The sequence below is a fragment of the Gopherus evgoodei genome, chromosome 2, assembly GCF_007399415.2.
Source record: "Gopherus evgoodei ecotype Sinaloan lineage chromosome 2, rGopEvg1_v1.p, whole genome shotgun sequence".
NCBI classification, from domain to species: domain Eukaryota; kingdom Metazoa; phylum Chordata; order Testudines; family Testudinidae; genus Gopherus; species Gopherus evgoodei.
The window spans coordinates 102,269,314-102,290,244 of record NC_044323.1 but is presented as its reverse complement, the minus strand read 5'-3'; the positions used below and the strand labels follow the sequence as shown (position 1 = coordinate 102,290,244).

The following is a 20,931-nucleotide window of genomic DNA, read 5'->3' as shown; positions in this document are numbered from 1 at the left end:
CTCAAATGTATGAAAGAAGTTGGAATTTCATGTGAGTTTTGCTTTAAGAGAGCAAAACTGAACTCTCAGTGAAGGAAAAAAACCACAAGGTTTTCATTTGAGGTCAGATTTGTAAAGGTATTTAGGCACCTAAAGATGCAGATAGGCACCTAGTGTAATTCTCAGAAGTGCCCAGGCACCTGACTTTCTATTAGTGCTGAGGTACCTAACGTCCGCTGGAGCCCAGACACCTCATTTCAACTTCCAATGGGAGTTAGCTGCCTATGCACTTTCGAAAATCCCACTAGATGTCTACCTTTATTTTTAAGAGCCTAAATACTTCAAAAAAACTGTCCCTGGGTCACCATTTTCCTAGAACACAGTTTTCTACCTTTAAGACTCAGGTATTTAATTGTCAGATAAGAGTGTGCTGCCTGTCGAATTTGCCATGACATAATAGGGCTAGATTGTGGTCAATCAGGAAACAGAGAAAAACAGAGACCAAATCCTTAGAACCTGCCACTCCCATCAAAGTCAATTAGAGCTGTGGGTACTCTACATTTTTCAGGATTTGGGCCAGACTTGTATTGCTGGATTTTCCATGGAGTATAAACCTCTATACATATTAATCAGTGGTAGACAGGTGACATATACAATCTCTGCCATACGTTATATCATCTGTTAACTCTATAAAGTATTAGGAGCAATGATGAAAATCATTCTGAGATATTTCAGATATGGGCACGGTAGAAAAGTGTAAGACACATACACTACCCAAACAAATAAGTAATAAACTCTATGTTTGAATTTTGACCTTATATTATTCTGAATATTTAAAATCCATCAAAAATGCTAACAGGAAATATCTACATTTTAAACCAGCCTTCAGATAGTAGAAAGATTATAAGTAACTAATTGAGTCATCTTTATATCCTTATTAACAGTGGTGCTGCTCTCTGGACGTCTCTGTGATGTTTAAAACATGATTTTATTAGGACTAGATTGCCATGCAGCATTGGGTAGCCAGGATATGATTTATAAATCATTGGGCAATCAGTAGGAGCAGCATTAATTATTGGTACAAATGTAAATAAACAAAATATTGAAAAGAAAATCCTTCACACTACAGTGTCCAAATGGGGCTACTCAGGCAGGTAAGGTTCTATAGGATCAGCCCGATGGGGAGCCTGGATAGAGCTAAGCAACGTGAAGGACAGTGTAAAGTATATTTTGGTTGTAGTGAATCTCCACTGGTGTAGAGTTTAGTCATTACACCCCACTTCATTTGTCATTATTTGTGATTTCTTTGCCACTTTGCAAAACACTTATAAGAAGATATCCAAATAAAAATTTGGGGTATTACAGTCAGCACCACCTCTGGGCACAATGAGTCCCCATAGTGGCTCTAAGGCCGCCCACTCAAGCTCAGGGGGTGATTCTAGAAGAAAGGGGACCTGGCCAGGGTGCCACTATCCCCAGCAAAGTTCAGCTTCTGGAATGGTCCCTGAAGACCATGGGCTTCTGGGGATATGCCCCCAACATCAGGGAAGCACATGAAACTCCCATTTATTTTATACATTTGAGTTTGTAAAATTATAAAAGTAAGGCCTTTTCAGTTTTAAGAATCATATTCCTTAGGGATGCATAATTTTCTTCTCCAAGCAGGGCATGAAAAACTGAGCTTTGTGCAGAGTATTTAGCAGGGTTTGGAAGGATGGAATTCACCTCTGATTCTCAGGGAAGCTTTGGAGCTGCAAAGCATCCCCTCTGCAGTTGCTAGTCCACCTCTTGGCTGGAATACTGACTACTGTGGTACAAAGCATTAAAGCCAATGGATTCACATAGTTACGGATCAGAAGGTTCCTCCCACAAACCACCACTATGCACCAGACTCTATGGGGCCAATTGCTACCAAGTTATTCCAGTTATTTGCAGCATACATTCCATACATTACAATTTTGTGCATACACAGAAGACCAAATGCTGTGATAATTTATACCTGGTGCAATCCCATTGCAACTGCATTAAATGGGGTATAGGTCAGCACAGAATTTGGCCACCAGGATATATAGGAACATTGGAATTCTCATTCTGGATCAGACCCACTGTCCATCTAGTCCAGTATCCTCTCTCTGACAGTAGTCATCACCAGATGCTTCAGAGGAAGGTGCAAGAACCCTGCAGTAAGCAGATTTGGGATATTTTGCTCCCACATTAGGACTCATCCTGATCTTGTATAGAGATTGACTTATGCACAAGGTTTAATATCCCTTTCATAGTTCTGGATATTCCTGTTTTCTATGTAAATGTCCAAACCCTTTGAATCTTCCCAAGTTCTTGGTCTCAACAACTTCCTGTGGCAATAATTTCTGCAGTTTAATTAAACATTGTGTGAAAAAGTGCTTCCTTTCATCAGTTTTCAATTTGCCACTTTTTATTGTAATTGAACGTCGCTCCGCCCCCACCCCGTTGTGGCATGAGACAAGGTGAGCAGAAGCCTTCGATCTACCTTCTCTATAACAATTCTATAACACTGTTTAGTTAATTACATTCCTTAATATGAAATTCCCAATATAGATAAAGTTACTCTAATTTTGATGTGTTATTGTAAGACACAAGATTCAGTTCTTGGAGGAAAAATATTGTGAAGTTGCATGTGGCAAGAAAATAAGGGACTCCTTTGCTGGTGAGCCACAACAAATATGGAGTTTTGTTTTGCTTAGGCAATGCATGAAATATTAATGAACAATATACAAAACAATTAGACAACATTTTGTGTGTGTGTTTTGGAAAGAAAAGTAAGTGCCTTGCCTGCACAGCCCAGAGGTAGTCCAGACGTAACTTCAAGTCCACCTGCCTGGAATGAAGTGCCAACGCACAAGAAAACAGCAAAATGGCTAATATAGGTTCATAGCCACGCATATAAAAGGAGCCACCCCTTTAAAAAAAATGAAAGCATAAGTTAATACAGATCTTTTGGAGCAAAAAATCTTGGTCTAAATTCTCAAAAGTGACTAGTGATTTGGGGTTCCACACTTAAAACACACTAAAAGGGTATGATTGTCAAAGTGTTGCATATTCATCCTCTGAAAATCAGGATCCTTTAAATTTAGGCACACAGAAATGGAGGCACCCAAAACCACTAGCCCCTTCTCAAAATGCAGGTCCTCTCATGCAGCAATACTGTCAGTTCACAGACTGACACTGCTGCAAGTATGATTCCTGCACCATGCCCCAAAACAAAGTGTGCCCAATTTCTTCAGGGTCTTACCCATCAAAAGCCTAAATTTAGATAATATGCACCATGTACATGTGTGTAGCTTTGTTTAACATTATTTCAGCATTTTAATTACACATAAGGGCTTCATTTGTTAACACCATTTTTATACCAGTGAGTGTGACTCCAATGAAATCAACTCTGTTACACTAGTGTAAAACTGGAGTAACGCAATGTGGAACCAGGCCATAGCTGTTAGTTCACAAAAGCAAATATCCCATTCATGAATATTACCACAATAGCCAGATTCTGCAAGGTACTGGGAGTTGAGCATCTCTCAGTATCAGTCTCTGATACAGTACTGCAGTGTTTTAGGACAACAGTAGTAAAATGGAGTTGGCAATCTTTTGGACCAGCTATAATGCTACTACTTTCCTTAACTTTACAGTGTACTTACCCTACTGCTTTTCTGTATCCGCTGAGTTCCAGAACAACTATGTACAAAATAGTAACAAAAAGCAGGAGGATCATTTTTGGCAAGGAAGAGACACGTAGAAATATTGCCAAGGTAAGAGTCCCCACAACGCAGGAAAGGAAAGCATAATGGGCTGTATCACATGGAAGTTCATTCATTGTTTTATTCATTCCACCGGGAGAAATGATAACAATGGAACTGCTGGAATTCGTACTCCATACCCAAGGCATGCACCCAACCTGGGGAAAACAGAGGAGTTTAAAGTGAAACATTCCATCAGAAATTCAGTAGCTCTTGGGCCTGGTTACAGCCCTCTTCTCTCAATCAGATTCTCAAGCCAGAAACAGACCTCATATTTCCCAACTCCTAGCCTTGCCTCTTAACAACAAGACTACTCTTCCTCTCCTAGTACATTTCCACCTTTACTTGAGGCAGGAATCATACTCCCAGTCCACTAGATGGCAGCAAAGGTGGAGAATTAGAGTTTGAACATAGTTAAAAAAAACCCTCTCCCTTTTCAATGCTCAAGCAACAAAAGGACCCAAGAAAATATCTATTTATTAATATTTAAAAGTATTTTAATACCCATATAAGTGGCGATCTTTGCTAGAATACTTGTCACACACATCAGAGGAAGAAGCATGTTGATTATACACACACTGACTAAACTCTAACAATTTAAAAAAAATCAAGTCATAGGCATAAAACAATATTTAAATCTCTGATGAAAGATAAGGGGCATGTAATTATTCTCTTTCATCTATGGAGCTAAACGTGAATTATGTCAATAACTATAATGGATTCAAATAAGCCAGATATGGATAAGCAGGAAAAGCAGAGATCCACAGATAACTAAAGATAGGGATCCTATCTCCCTTTTCTCTCTACTCTAATCACCATTAGTTTGGCACTCATCCTCCAGCTGGGAGAAAGTATGATCAAATTATTTCAAAGCTGATGACAGTGACACATCCCAATTCCAGCAGCCCGGAAAGTGAGGAATCCCAAGTGCCTGATCTAGTCCCCAAATTTTGTTATTATAATCAAACATCAGCTTTTATCTTACACCACTGGGGAGGACTGGAGTTAACATTAAATGGGAGAATGTGGTGGTAATGTGGGTTCAGGAGGACATCAGTGTCAGTAGGCACCTACAGATAAGCCCTACCTGTACTCTCCTTCTATTCTGAAATCTATTATTAGCCTTCTAAAAAATATTAACCACCGATAATTAAATTTTATAATGTGCCATAAAATCAGTGACAGCCTGAAAGGTGATGACGCAGTACATTTTATAGGCAGTTACAATCATTTAGCAAGATAAGACTATGAGATAAATACTGAAAAGATAATATTGTGATACATAATCAGAAAGAGGGAAGCAAAAAATTAATTGAACACAATTATGTTCAACAGCTTACTTAAAAATGTCACTTGCACTACAGAGCAGCCAACATTTCAAAACTTAGAAACGTACAAGGGCTTTGTAAATGATAAGCAACTCATCCAGGAAAACACCATCTGCTCTGTAACTAACTGAGGTGAAACCACATCATCTATATGATCATGAAGAATTCTAGAGGGTTTTTTGCAGGAACTTATTTTACTGATTAAACAGCTCCCCTAAACATTTGAAAGGTAACAAGTTATTGCTACACTAAAGTGTAGAACTACAGATGTGAGATGCAGCATGGTGTAGTGAAAGAAACAGAGGATTGGAGAGGTCAGGAACTCTTGAGTTTTAGCCCCCACTCTTCCATTGACTTGCTCTGTGGCCCTGGGCATCACAATCTCTGTATCTTACTTTCCTTATGTGCGAAATAGGGGTAATATTTATTTCACAGGGGACAGAGAAGTGAGGCTTTTATTAAATACTTTGAAGATTTAAGGTGGTGTGTAAAAGCTGCTTCAGAAATGCTTGCACATACATACAAGTAGATATTCTTACAACAGGATGGGATTAAATTCTTGGTGGCACTTCTTGGAACAGCACTGTAATTTCAGTGAGAAAGTCTGTGTTATTTGCAACTGTTACTCTACTTTAGGGAGTAGCGAAATAGCAGGATGTGAAAGTAGTGGTTTAGGTAATTCAAATATCTAAGTTCCCTGCAGATATCTAAATATCTCTTGGGGAGGGGGGATGCCTGTGAGGAGTTGAATCTTTTTTTTTAACCATAAAAGGTCTCCATAATACTTGGCACTATACATCTTTAAATGCTTTACAAACAGTGGGTAATCAAACCTCACAAGACTTCTGTGGCTAGGTAGATATTACTATGTCAATTTTAGAGGTTAGGAAACTGAGCCACAGAGAAGTCATGTGACTTGCTCAAGGTCAGACATCAATCCAACAGAGGAACCAGGAACAGAATTTAGAAATACAGAGCTTCTAGCCTCTGCTGCACCACTCTGCTTCTCTAGCTTGGCTTTCAGTTCTAGAATGCCATATTGTGACACACCACATTTAACTGACAGCATCAGTCATCTTGTAATATATTCAAAGCCTAATTATGTTAATAGAAAGACTCTCTTTGGCTTCAGTGGGATCTGGATCAGGCCTAGTGTTATTTCTCTTGCTTTTTATACATATTTGTGTCCACATTTTCAAACCTGGGATCCTAAATCCACATTTAAGCACTTAAACAAGTGGCCTGATTTTCAGAAGTGCTGAACACCTATAACTCTATACAGGGGCGGCTCTAGGCATTTTGCCGCCCCAAGCACAGCAGGCAGGCTGCCTTCGGCAGCAGCCTGTGGGAGGTCCACGGGACCAGCTGACCTTCCGCAGGGAGCCTGCCTGCCGCCCTAGCGGTACCAGCAGAGCCCCCCCGTGGCTTTGCCGCTCCAAGCACGCGCTTGGCGTGCTGGTGCCTGGAGCCATCCCTGACTCTATACCAGAGCAATTACACAGGCCTAAGAGATAGATGGATATTATGACTAATATATTTATATACCTCCTTTCATTACATAATACTGTCATGATTTCAAGATCTGCTCTCTCATGATTTATCAGGTATAGAAATAAATGTGTTATCCCATTTGAAAGTGTGGATTCCCTGACAAGCCACAAAATATCGGAAGTTCAGCTGGTCCCTGGTCCAATACTGAACATTTCAAACACAATTCTTTTGTAAAGTATGTGACATATGCAGAACATATGATGGTGTGGTTTGATATGAAGATTTATTTCAGCACTAATTTGGAACGACTTGTATAGTTTACTAGTGGCTTCCACTACTCATAACTAATATAGTCTTTAGATTACACCACATTGCTATAGATACTTTATTAATATATTTACATATTTTGTGCATAAGAGAGAAAGAAAGAAAATGGGATGAGGTGGGAGACTAAATGTGATTTATAAGAGATTGTTCTTAAACTTAATGTTAAACTTTATATATTTGGCTTATAGTTGTATACTCACCACACACCCTTGAGCCACAGAGTAAATTAATATCACAATAAAAATACACAAAATGGTACGAATCTGTATTGTCAGGCACCCTGGAAAACACTGCAGGAGAAAAATAAAGGATATTTTAAATCCAAATAACATAAAAAATGGGTATGTTATTGTTTACAAGGATAGGATGTCAAATAAAATAGAGAATAGATATGTAAATTCTGCCTGTGTTGTAAATTCCAAATTTTAATAATAAAATAAGAAATGTGCACAAATATTTTAAGGACAGTCATATTTTCTGTAACAAAAAGAAAACAGATTTGTAAGTTATTTCTCACTATAATTAAAACTGGCTTTTATTTGATTTTTAATAGGATTTCTGTTCACAATAAATACAACAAATTAGAATGCTCAAATTAGCATTCTATTTTATAGATGTGAAGAAACGAAAATAAACAAACATTATAACTATCTGTTTGGAAACTGTCAATTGCAGACAGCAACCCAAGATTCCAGACCATATATATCACACAGAATTTTGTAGTGATATTGCAGTAACAGTGAATGCCAGTTGAGTTTAAATTAGTAGAGCCCATATTTAAAAAAAGTAATCTAAATTTGTCAGACTGGGAAAAGCAGTATGGAGCAAAAATAGTTAATGAAGGCAGAGTCTTGAGCATCCCTCTCTCATCATTCATGTTCATCTGAGTATCTGAGCACTTGTTCTCAATATAAATGAAGCTCTTGGGTAAAAAGTGGGAAAGGGAAGATAACAGTTTGCCTGGAATATGCACTCATGCTGGGTTGAGTTATATTGATCTACTTTGGTCCCATGGGGAGCTGCTTGCTTCCTTATCCCCCTGGCTTGCAAATGAGTGGCACATTTGCTATAGCTTGGGGCTTAATCCTGCACCATTCAAGTCAACCCCCAATGACTTGAATGGGAGCAGGACCAGGACCTAGAAGACAAAGGAGTTTCAGTGGAGGAACATCAGTGTGCTTCTAAGAGAAGGAAGGTGTTTAGCCTCATCTGGGCTGGATTTAGCTTAGGCCAGTAACGATGAGGGAGAACAAATTTTTGTATGCCTGCTGGTAAATATATGTAAGCCATGCATGGTTGGTATGGCACTTTGTCCCCCTCTAGTGGTGGCTAGGCCAACTAGAGATTAATGAGTCTTCCCAATTCAATTGGCTTACACATGGTGTCCACCTAACTGAATGAGGAATAGAGAAAATACCATATATACCTCACTGCAGAGTACCACAAAGGGGCTTCTGTAGGAACAGGTATCATGCACTGGAACTCCTGCTCTCCCTTTCACATGTGGAGACATAGACTCAATGGGTTTATGTCACCCCTATGCATGGCAGTGATAGAATGTATGGTCGGTGATTGCAGGTGAACTGTACTCATTTGTACTGAAAACAAACCACAGGAATACCAATTCTGTGGCTAATTAATTAGACCAACAGATGAAAACATAACAATGTGTATTATGTGATCTTGAAATACATCCTGACTTCGATGTGGACCAAGGGATAAAACCCACATGGATGTAACAAGAGAAAATATTATTGTAATATGAATAATAGATTGCTATAAACAACATATTTAAAACAGAATGGGATAAACTGGTCCCTAGTGAGCGCAATAAAGTTACACCAGGAATCAATTTGATCATCTGTCAATATCATTAAAATATGATGGAACATCTGGGATATAACATTAATAAAACAATGATAATATTGTGGAACAAATCTTTCCTACAGCAGTAAACTTGGTCTACACACAGTATCTTCACACATTGTCCACTATGAGAATCAAGTGTTAAAAATCTACTGTGTCATAATAAGGGGAAAGGGTCAGCATTGTGACAAATACTACAAAGTGCAGCAGGGGTCAGAACTCATAGCTGGAAACAAAGTCCAATATGCGTCTTACACAGGTGATGTGATTCAGTACCTAACACGACAAAGGATACCTATAATCCCATCGTATCACAGCAAACATTTTTTCATTGTACAGTGAATGATGCAGTTTGCAGTGGGAGTAATTCAAGGATAATTTCCTTGTTCTTCACAAAAGCAATAACAGCAGAAATGAAATTCAGGATATTCTGTTAGTACAGTGATAACATTGCATAGTTAAAATGACAAACAAGTAACAAAAGGTTCCAACTGCAGTCTTGTATCCTGTACATTTTATGGTTTACATACAGTATGAAGCGTAATTACATAAGCAACAAATTTAACTAGAAAAACCAAGTATAAGTAATGCATGTAAGACTTGGTCAAGTTAAAGTTACACTTAAACTTTTGCATTTCCTGCCTTTTTCTTATGATTTTAATATTGCAATCTCTATATTAACATAGGTTTTTGCCTTTATTTACCTTTATTTTCAGGACCACTGTATAGTCATTAATTAATCACCCTAAGATTCCCTAAGAAGGTTGGTAAGTACCTGTATTATTATTTTTTCCATTTTATATGTGAGAAACTGAGGCACAGAGAAGTTGAGTGACCTGTACAATGTCATACAGCAAGACAGTGCGCCAGAGCCAGGATTAGAGTACAGGGTTCCTGGCTCCCAGTCCCACACTCCACAAATAAGGCTAAGCTGCTTCTCTAGACAATTGCTGATGTTTTATATGGAATTTTCTATTTCTCTCTTTTCAGATATAGGGTTAAATCCAGTGAAGTGAGGAACACCTTTATAGGGGTTGCCCTTGACTTTAACAACAGCAGGAGTGTACCTTAAGTTTACATTAGCCTCAAAGGACCTTAATAATGGGGACGATTTCCTACGAACTGCACGAGTATGAACTACTGTGCCTTTCTGAAACAAAAGAGACTAACAACATTACTCCTAAATAATTGTATATGTTTGTAAATAAAGATTTGCTTTTTACTAGATACTCTGCTAATTAAACTATTTATGTTTCCAAGAAAACAATTCCTTTCCTCTAACCAAAGGGTATTTTGCTTAATTTAAAACAATTGTGTACTAATCAGCAGAGCTGATTAATTGAGTGGGTATTTCCTCCTGCTCTATATCTGAGAATTCCAAATGAAGACTAATCCAGTGAGGACTTTCACCAGAAAAATTAGTCTCTGCAGATCCCTACTCTGATTTTCTACTTCTACAGTGTGCAGAATGTCCTTCTGCTTTATTACCATTTTGAAAACCTGCTCAAAAACATGTCTAGCACAGGGAAAGAGATAACTTTAAAGTGAGCCAGCCCCAGGTTTGTTGGTTCTGTTTGGAGTTTCTAATGAATTGCTTTGCTACAGATTAGGCAGGTTAGAAAAATACACAGATTACATCATGCTATGAAGTGCACATAAGTGTTACCAGGTTCCAAATAACTACCACCAAATAAAACTCCTGAAGGAGGAGGTATCATGAAGACTCAGATCACTTACCTGTACTCGTGTGACATGTAGGTACATAATACAAGCCACTAGGAAGCATATACAGAACACCAGGAGGACAAGGACTATGGTACTCCTAAAGAAAAAAATATAGAAATAAAGCAATGCAACTAAGGAATATATCTGAGCTAGCTGTATTGGTGTTTTTCTAAAGCTATTTGGTGGATCAGGGCAATGTATGTGGGATTTTCCCCCCCAATGTAAAATTGACGGACATAGAGGGGATTTTCATTTTTTTTTAAACCTTCTTCCTATTGTGCTGCCAGAAATGCTTTAGTGAAATTCTCAAGAATGACAATTCAGTAATTTTTTGTATACAGTATCTATCAGAAACCTAGTAAGGGGATCATGCAATCTCAGAGCCTCAACTGTATTATGTCTCAGGGGTTTATATTACTTTTTAATTGCAGACTAATACAGGATATCTTGCACTATGTCCCTTATAAATAAAGAGTTTCTCTCAATTACTTAGCCTTCAGGGCTCGGCCAGGGGTTGGCAACATGTCCCCGGTAAAAATTTTGAGGTCCGTAGGGGGAGCTCATGGGCAGCTCCTCACAAGCTGGAAAACACTGCTGCTCTCGATCCCTCTGCATGCTGCCTCCATCCTCCCTCCCTCCCCGAGCGCTGATTCCACGGTTCCCAGCCTATTGGGAACTGTGGCCAATGGGAGCTATGGGGGAAAGGCACCTGCAGACGGAGGCAGTGTGCCTGCAGAGCTGCCTGTCCATGCCTCTGCCAGCAACAGCAGGGACAGCTTGTGGGGAGCCACCTGAGGTGAGCCTCCCGGCAAGAGGCTCCTCATCCATTTTGTTGCTGGCGGAAGCACATCCAGGCAGCTCTTCACACTGCCTCCGTCCCCCATCCCCAAGCGCTGACTCTGCATCTCCCCGCCCATTGTCCAGGAACTGCAGCCAATGGGAGCTGCGGGGGCGGTGCCCGTGGATGGGGCAGCGCACACGAGCTGGAGCAGATGTGCTGCTGCTTCCAGGAGCTGCTTGAGATAAAGCAGCATGCATGGAGCCGGCAATCCCCCCATGCCCCACCCTCCTACCCTGATCCCCCTCCCACCCTCCAAACCCCCTGGTCCCAGCCCAGAGCACCCTCTTACACCCCAAAGCCCTCATCCCCCGCCCCACCCCAAAGCCTGTACCTCCAGCTGGAGTCCTCATTCCCCTGCACCCCAATCCCCTGCCCCAGCCTGGAGCTCCCTCCTGTATCCCAAATCCCTCATCCCTGGCCCCACACCAGAACCTGCAACCCCAACCCCCTGCTCCAGCCCGGAGCCCCTTCTCGTACCCTGAACCCCTAATTTATGGCCAGCCCAGAACCTGCACCCCCAGCCCAGAACTCATACCCCCTCCCACACTCCAACCCCCTGCCTCACCTTAGAGCCCCCTCCCACCCCCTGCCAATGTCTGTCCCCAAGTCTGGTAATTTTGTCAAGGGCCTGTCGTGCAACATGGTGGTGCTGACCCCTGGGCTTGGCTGATATATAATGGTTATCACAGTTCCTCTCTCTTTAACTCTTTGTGAGAGAAAGAACAGTTATAAAGATTAGAGGTTTGTCCACTTGATCACTTATTGAATCAGTTCTTAGCTGCTCCATTTCAGCTGCTCCATGCAAAGCAACCAGAAACTTAACCAGATCTCAGCCCCGAGAATTCCCTATACATAGGGGACAAACTAGGTACTTCAGAGTTGCTACCGTAACTCCAGTATCAAATTCCCTCCCAGCTCCCAAAGCAGGATATGAGGCTAGGAGAAAGGGGACATGGCCAGGCATTCCTACACCTTGAGGATCCTTGGCTGCTGGACTAGTCGCTTGGGTATGTGGCTAGCCAGCCACAAATTACACCATACATGCAGGTGTGCTAATTGGCCCCTGGTAAGCCCCAGGACTGAGGGAGCATATAAATTGTGTAACCTTTTTATGAGCCATTGTGTCTATGTCTGTGCTCCTTATTGTCACCACTAAAAAGTTCTTGTTCTAATATGGGTTTAGAATCCAATAGTGGAAGAAGTGAGTGACTGCTTTACAGTGGAATTTTTACAAGTCACTATATGATCCCAATAAATATCCCTGATTTAAAATTTAGAGAAGTCCTGCAGTAGTACTGAGACATTTTTTTAAAATTGTGAGAGACTCTACCTGGGGGAATGTTCTTTAGGACAGGAATGGCAGAATGTACAGAGCCTGGCACAATGTGTCCATTGTGACAGATATGGCCTTTTCCTGCAATATATCTTTGGGGGATCTTAAGTTTATGCATCATTGTGGGCCAGATATTATAAGTATTTCCATGGAGGGGGGAACCACCACCCTCCAGAAACTAAGAAGTGGGTAGGGAGGGGATTAGGCAGACTCACTCAGGCTGTAACAGCTTTCAAGAGGTACCACCACCAGGAGAGGCTCACATTCACTAGATTTTCTAGAGACCAACACAGTCAGAAAAGACTTTTGGATAAATAGCCTGAGTTTACACTGACTCATGATCTGCTTTCCGATCCAGCAAATGGACAGAACCTTCTGTCCAAGGGAGGCCCCAATCATTCCTGGGAAGTGTTGGAAGGACTTGACGTATTCATGGGGTATTTTTGTTGTGAGGAAAACATGTTCTAAACATGTAACCACAGAAAAAACAGTAGGGGGTTAAAAGAACTGTTTACCTGTGAGAGCCTATGCTGGAGTTGGGGTGAACTCTGGTAAGCTTATTAGCATGTGGGTATGTTATTTTATTGTTTGTAATATGTTTTCTCTTTAATGCTTTTACCTTAACAATAAATGTGCTTGTTTAGAAAGAGCTGTGTAGTAACTTAACTATGGGTAATTATGCTGGTTATGGCCTCTGAGGAGAAGGCAAAGCAGGCCTGCTGAAGCATTCTGACTTTCTGGGGAATTCACAGTGTAGGCAGGGCACTGTGCAGCCTGGAAACACTCCAATCAGGAGCAAGCGAGATACGCATATCTTCATCCAAAACAGATGATGGCTAATGACCCAGAAGCCTAAGAGTGGGTGCCCTTGCTGGACCATGGAAAGGGAACACAGGTACAGTTGCCCTGAACTGTGACATCCATGATCTGGCTGGCCTGTAGGTGCTGCTGCAATATAGATATTAATAATAATAGTAGAAAGTAGGTGCTACCATGCTTTTAAGGCACTGGCTTGTGTATGGTACAGCCTCATACCACCTTAGCTGGGAGGGGCGCATCTGCTGCATCACCCCAGAAGGTGGTGAAGCGTACAGTCTCCTCCATAGTTGGCCAGCGTCGGTAGACAGGATCATGGCCTAACTTTCCCCCAATCCTTTTGGCGAGGCAAGTACTACTTGGTCTGTGCAGTCCTTTAGCTTAGTTGATCACAAGGACTGTGAAAGTGACAGAGCCTTGTGATGGTCTGTATCCCTATGTTTACCCTTTCCACAAGACTATGATAAATTTGGTACAAGTATGCCTTGTGAGGTATCATTTGAAAACTCAGTCTGCTGAACATTACTGTCCTGGTAAAATGTGAGTGGCAACACAGTATGTAAAGTTATTAAATTCTACAGTATAAGACATGTTCAAAGTTTAGAAAAGCAGACACAAAACAGTTCCTTAGGTACAAACGGCAAACTAACATCTCAGTTGGGTATTAATCAAAATCAAATGGACTGTCACCAGGTTAAGTGGCCATTCTTTGGCAAGAAAAAGGGTGTGAGCGATAAATTTACAGGTTGGCAAAGAAAAAACAGCCGGAAGTTCCTGTCTCACAAATTTGCTGTTGGCTGAAGCCCAGCTGAAGATGATTCTCAAAGAAGAGAAATGCTATAAGAAAGGAGAACAAACTCCTCAGATCACCTCTCTCCCTTCATCTCTACTCAAGGCATCGACAATGTCTGAAAGACAAAAGAAGCATCACTGGACCAAGGAGTGATCCTGGCTGAAAGATTCAGCCAGTAAAACTGCTAGAACATGTGGTAACAGATATCTGTCGCTTTGAATTCATTCTTACGTTTGTGTTGTGTTTTACTTCTATTTTTTTGTAACCAAATTCTGACTTTTATGCCTCATTACTTGTAACCACATAAAATCTGTTTTTATGCCTCATTACTTGTAATCACATAAAGTCTATGTTTTTATGCCTCATTACTTGTAATCACATAAAATCTATCTTTTGTAGTTAATAAACTCGTTTATTGTTTTTATCTAAGCCAGTGTGTGTTTGGATTGAAGTGTTGGGGAAACTCCATTTGAGATAACAAGGTTTGTGCATATTAATTTCTATTAATGAAAAGACAGACTTTATATGAGCTTGTACTGTGCTGGGCAGTACAAGACGCACATTTCTGGGGGAAAGTCAGGGATTGGGAATTGCTGGTGTCGCTCTGCTATATATTTCAAGGGTGGCAGGCTGGCTGATTGAAGCATTCTTGTAGTATAACTGGGGGTAAATTTATATGCTGGAGGCTGTGTGAGAGCAAGAACTGAGGGGGCACAGCTGCCCAAGAGTCCAGATTGTACCCTGGGGAATGTCACAAACCTTTAACAGACAGCACAGTGAGCAAAGGCTCCTTCCTCTTTATGTTCTCATGCAATGACTGACTGGAGTCTGGCTTTTAACACGGGGAAATAATGTGAAGGATTTAGTTGTTGTTATTGCATGTTCCCTCTGGGAATATTTCTCCCATTAAGAGTCATCAAGTTTTTTGTTGCTTTGTAATATTTTCACTTCTGTTGCAATAACATGACCTACATGCTTCCTGCCTGTCTTTGTCTCTACTGACCAGAAACTCTTTCGTCATCACATGCGGCTTTTGGCAATTTAAATAGCACTTCCAAGTCAAAAGTGTTGTGGGCAAGGGAGATCAGGGCTTTCCTAGCAAGAATTTGCTTTTTCAAAGTTTTGGAATGTGGGCTGTGATTTTGTCACAACCTTCAAAGGTACTCAGAAGAAACATTGTCCAAGAACCCCTCCTGTGGATCCTGCAGAGTAGTACTAGTTACTTGGGAAGTGCAACTTTTCTAAATCAATAAATAACTAGTGCAACAGCATGGTGTTCAGTCGTGCTGATCAGCTGGTGGTCTGTCAGATTAGATGTTAACCTGAAAACCTGACCAGATGGTCACTAAATAACTACGCCTCTTTTTATAAGAGTCTATTTCCTATATTTCCAATTCCCTATATTTTTTGTCACCTTAAGTTCATTCTCAAGTTTCAACTGCATCTGCTGTACTTTTCCACTTCCTGTCCTGAACTATATGCTTCTGCTGGGCTTTACCTTGACGGTAAGTGAAGCAATTCCTAACTATGTTTTATCTACTTCAGGGAGGCCTTTTGAGGGTTAATTCCTTGATTTTTGTAATTGGCTTTGAAATCCTCAGATGAAAGATGTGATAACTCTTTAAAGTATTATTATTATTTCAACCTGCCTCAAACTTTCATATTACAGAACCTTATTAAACTACAATTTAGTTTAAACTATCAGGAAAATTTAGTAAGGAATCACTGAATTAAGAGTGGGTGTCATAAGGAAGTGTTTCTCCCCAGCTTGCTAATGGCTCACTCACACCCACGGTCTCTTTTAGGCAAGATTTTATTGTCCAAACTTAACCAGCCAAAAGCTCAGTTTCTCAGATCACTGGTCATGTCTCAGGCTCTCATTGCCTTCCCTCTCAGGGGACTCTGGCGGTCCTGCCACTCCTGCTTCCTGCAGCTAGCTAGCTTGCTTGCGCTCTCGCTCTCTCTCTCTCTCTCTCTCGTTCTGTTCCCACAACCATCCTTTCACTGGAACTCCCTCTAACCATTTAGAACCTCAGATGCAGCCCTGCCCCCTTACCAGAACCTACTCCCAGATTTGGACCTTAGCGTCCAAAATATGGAGGTTAGCATGAAAACCTCCAAGCTTAGTTACCAGCTTGGACCTGGTAAAGTTGCCACCACCCAAAAAATTAGAGTGTTTTGGGGCACTCTGGTCCCCCCAAACCTTCCCTGGGGACCCCAAGACCCAAATCCCTTGAGTCTCACAACAAAGGGAAATAAACCTTTTCTCTTCCCCTCTCCAGGTGTTCCTGGAGAGATACACAGAAACAAGCTCCGTGAATCTAAACAGAGGGATTCCACCCTCCCCGTTTCCAGCCTTGGAAAACAGAAGTACCGAGAGCTAATCTCTCTTCCCCCTTCACCCAGAGGGAATGCAAAGTCAGGCTAGTAAATCTAACACACACAGATTTCCCCCTGACTTCTTCCTCCCACCAATTCCCTGGTGAGCACAGACTCAATTCCCTGGAGTTCCCCACTAAAGAAAAACTCCAACAGGTCTTAAAAAGAAAGCTTTATGTAAAAAGAAAGAAAAATACATTAAAAATGGTCTCTCTGTATTAAGGTGACAAATACAGGGTCAATTGCTTAAAAGAAATATGAATAAACAGCCTTATTCAAAAAGAATACAATTCAAAGCACTCCAGCAACTATACCCATGTAAATACAAAAGAAAAACAATAGAAACCTTACTGCCTTACTATATTTGTACTTACAACTTGGAAACAGAAGATTAGAAAGCAGGAAACAGAAATCCTTCCATAGCCGAGGGAGAGACAGGCAGAAGACCAAAGAACAAAGGACTCACACACCAACTTCCCTCCACCCAGATCTGAAAAAGTCTGGTTTCCTGACTGGTCCTCTGGTCAGGTGTTTCAGGTACTTCTTTCCAGGTGTAAGAGACATTAACCCTTAACTATCTGTTTATGACACCCCTTAATTGGCCCAATTGGGAATACTTGCTTTTGCAGAGGGGCACTTGACCTACTTCAATTGCAGGGGTCAGCCACTCTGTAACAGTGGGATTTTCAGCCATGGCCTTCCTCTATTCACATCAAAATCCTAATGACTTGGATGGGAACAGAGTTAGCCTAATATTGATTGCTTCTTACGATCCCACCCTAAAAAGGATATTGTCAAAAACATTTTTTTTAATAATTCTCCCCACTTGCTGATTATAATAACCCCTTGGAAACTTAACTCTAATGTCTGCTTCTTTACTGGTTAGAATCAATTCAAGAGACTCAGTGCAAATTACTGAATTATATGAATTAGCCAATAAGCAACGTACAATCAAAAGACAGGATACTGCATCACAAAATATTCCTGGCTCTCTTATTTCTCAAGTGCAGCTTATTTTTAAATACTTATGATAAGACTTCATAGAAAACTAGTAAATATTCTAAAATTTAAAAGTATTAGTAATATGAGACCTTACTACAGTGCTGCTATGCTAGTAAACCTTTGCTGAGAATTGGGGAGAGATCAACATTTTGTGTGTGCAAATTACTAAGCAATGTCCCATTTCGCCAGTTTCCACTGTATTCTTCTTCTGCATGCATACTTTACTTGTTCGTTATTAAAGGGGTTGAGCATCAGAGGTAGGATGCTGACAATGTGAAAAACCCCCAAAGATGAGCACTGAAGCATTTGTTTTGAAACAAGCCAGCTAAAAATAATTATATGGTGATTTTGTAGACAGGTGGAAGGGACAAGGCTGGAATTTGGATTTATTGTTTTACCACTGAATTCTAAATTTACCAACTTTGTCTGTATACTTTCAAAATATCCCTTGAAATGCCTTTTGTTGTTTGGGGGTCTCATTTTCCCTGCTGAGTTACAGGATCTAATAGTATGCGCTTCAGTTCTCGCTCCAGAGCAGCTAATGTTTGAATCAATGTACAAGATCCTTGAAAATGCTGTGCTTTGAATTTAAATAGCGGGAGATACTTACTGTGGGATTATTAGAAGGTAGACAAAGCCAAATAAGGCAGCTAGAATTAGCGAAAGAACTACAGCACTGGTGAAGTATTCATCCTGAAGCTGGTGGTACTGTGAATGAGAAGAGATGCACAAAGACAATTAGTGAGGCATCTATACCATACCTTCTGACTCTAAATTAGGAACAACTATGGTTTAAAACCAGAGTGTGCTGCTATCTTTCCACATATTTACAAACTCAGGAACAAACATGTTTTAATTCAGACCCAGAAAATATTTTTAAATGTTATTATTCAGTATCTGATGTAGTTAAGGCTGCATGACACTTTCCTTTCTCACCTCCTGTTTCTGTACCCCATATCTTTCCCAACCGTTCACCTTTCAGTCTGCAATTATTCAGCTTTGATCTCAGCCCAGAGGTGAATTGGTTTTTTGAAAGATTGAGCAAAAAGAGTTCAGTTACTTTGTGGCAGAAGGGGGAGGAAAAATACACTTTTCCCATTATTAAGAAAAATCAAACAGCCCTTTGACTGAAACAGCTGAGGGAAGAACACTGATTTGTGGCATGGAAATACCTCTTATTGAGAGATGTGAGTGAATCATTGGTTTTGGTGTAACCAAGGCATGACTCTGAGAAAACAATAACAAAGAGTTCTGTGGCACCTTATAGACTAACAGACATATGGAGCATTAGCTTTTGTGATGACATGCATCTGATGAAGTGGGTATTCACCCACAAAAGCTTATGCTCCAATACGTCTGTTGGTCTATAAGGTGACTCAGAACTCTTTGTTGCTTTTTACTGCTACCCCTCTAATACTCTGAGAAAACAGTATGCTGCACAGGTAAAGAAGATGTTTTCTCATTAAGTGCCAGATTCCTATCTCAGTTTCACCAGCACAAACCTGAACTTGTTTCACTCAGAGTTATTCAGGATTTACACCAGTGTAACTGAGATTGGTATGTGGTGATAAGCTTAGAAAGTGTGCAGCTACGTAAGACTGCATGTGCACCATTGTAAAGTGTGCAGAGGCTGAGCCTAGGTCCCACATGCTCAAACCCTGTGAGCCTGTAAGATGTAAGTGCACTTTGAAAGTGCATAGGTGACAGCCCTGCTATAATGCACTTCACAAACAGCTCAGAGGTTGTCTTCTGTGGAATTCTTAGGGGCAGGGCTCATCTCCTGAGGTTTAGCCCCCAAAAGTTCCAGGTTATAGAATTTACAAACTATTGCTTTTTTTTTTCTTCTACCGAAATTAATAGACCTTTGAAGCTCTTTCTATGGATTTTTGTTGTCCATACTGCCCTCTGCCCCATCTCCTGTCTTTTCCATGTAGAAGGAGTAGACACTACAGCGAGGGAGTGGGAGGCACAGAGCTGGCTAAACTGGCTTTACAGGACCCGAGGATTCCCTTCTCTCCAGTGGAATCCTTGGCTCCTTCTTTAGGGCGGCTTTGCAGATGCTTTCTGCTGTAAACCACACAAAATCACTAGCTAAACAAAATGTCTTTTTTCAAAGCTCTAAACATATATTTTCACAAGATTCCATATACTTTTACCCCAAAAAAGAGCTGTTCCATTTTCATTGGTAAACCTCACCCTTTTTTTTATAACTATACAGGAAGGGCTTGTTTGCTTTTTAAACAATGAAAATTAAATGATTAATTTGTGGCATCTTGAAATGAATGTGAATGGGTAAAAATTCAGTATTGTGTGTGGGACATTGATCAGAGGTGACAATGTACCCTTGACTGTGTGGCTTACATCTGGTGTGTGTGTGTGGGGGGAAGGTCTACTACTACACTAGTCTAAAATCAGACCACTTGTGCCTTCCTTCACTTAAAAGAAAAAAATAACCATGTGAGTTATTCTGATCTCATCTCAGGATAATTACAATAAAATCAGTGGAGTTACATCAGATTTATATCCACATACATGACATCAGATCACAGTTTGGCCTAGAGAACACAAGGCTATAATCCTAACATGAGATCCCCTACAGCTCCATGAGCAGAGGGAAGCTTCTGCATGTGACTCTCCCCTCTTCTGGAGAGAGGAACATCAACTCCTGGCTCCAGCTTTACAGAAATTCTCCAGAAAAGATAATTTGGCTTTTTTACACAGGGTAAGCTACTATAAGGAACCACAGAACCTGTGGAGACAAGTGCCTCTGCATGGATTCTGAGCTCCCCGCATATGTCCCTACATATGGACCCTGCAGCCTATTACGCAGGGCAGGAAATACAATCTCCATGCTCCCAATGCAATGACAGGAGAGGAAATCCACAAAGGAATCATCACTGGGATTTTCTCCTCTTTGGCCCCATCCTGTTGATTTCTGCAGGAGTGAGGAGTCAGGCCTTGTAATATTGTTTAAAGATAATGAGCAAAATTTGGACCTTGTCTAAGAAGGTGCAAGTCCATCTGTCCAATTATCTTTGGTCAGTGAACTTATTAAAATTCTCACTTACTTTATGCTCACGTTCAATTTGTTTATACTTGAGGGTAATGAAATTCAAGTCAGCCATCTCGGACTCAGTTTGCCGGGCCTCTATCAAACGGCTGATGTATCTGTTTACTCGAGTTCCTGGGGTGGTGTGTACCACATTCGTAGAAAAAGAGGAACGATTCCTGAGTTTTTCAGAGGCTGTTCTTAATGCTCTCCTCTGCAGCAGAAAAGA

The 20,931-nt window shown here is 40.7% G+C and overlaps 1 protein-coding gene across 2 annotated transcripts in view; it reads right to left on the bottom strand.

Annotated features, from left to right (window-relative positions):
* ADCY1 (adenylate cyclase 1) overlaps window positions 1-20,931 on the bottom strand; it is a 380,070-nt gene that overhangs the window by 31,580 nt on the left and 327,559 nt on the right. For both annotated transcript variants that reach the window (XM_030551445.1, XM_030551444.1), the window contains exons 9-14: window positions 20,722-20,916; window positions 18,264-18,361; window positions 10,502-10,586; window positions 7,099-7,188; window positions 3,654-3,910; window positions 2,791-2,917 (exon numbers count right to left, since the gene is read on the bottom strand). In XM_030551445.1, the coding sequence (XP_030407305.1) occupies window positions 2,791-2,917; window positions 3,654-3,910; window positions 7,099-7,188; window positions 10,502-10,586; window positions 18,264-18,361; window positions 20,722-20,916 (852 nt within the window). The remainder of the gene's footprint in view (window positions 1-2,790; window positions 2,918-3,653; window positions 3,911-7,098; window positions 7,189-10,501; window positions 10,587-18,263; window positions 18,362-20,721; window positions 20,917-20,931) is intronic.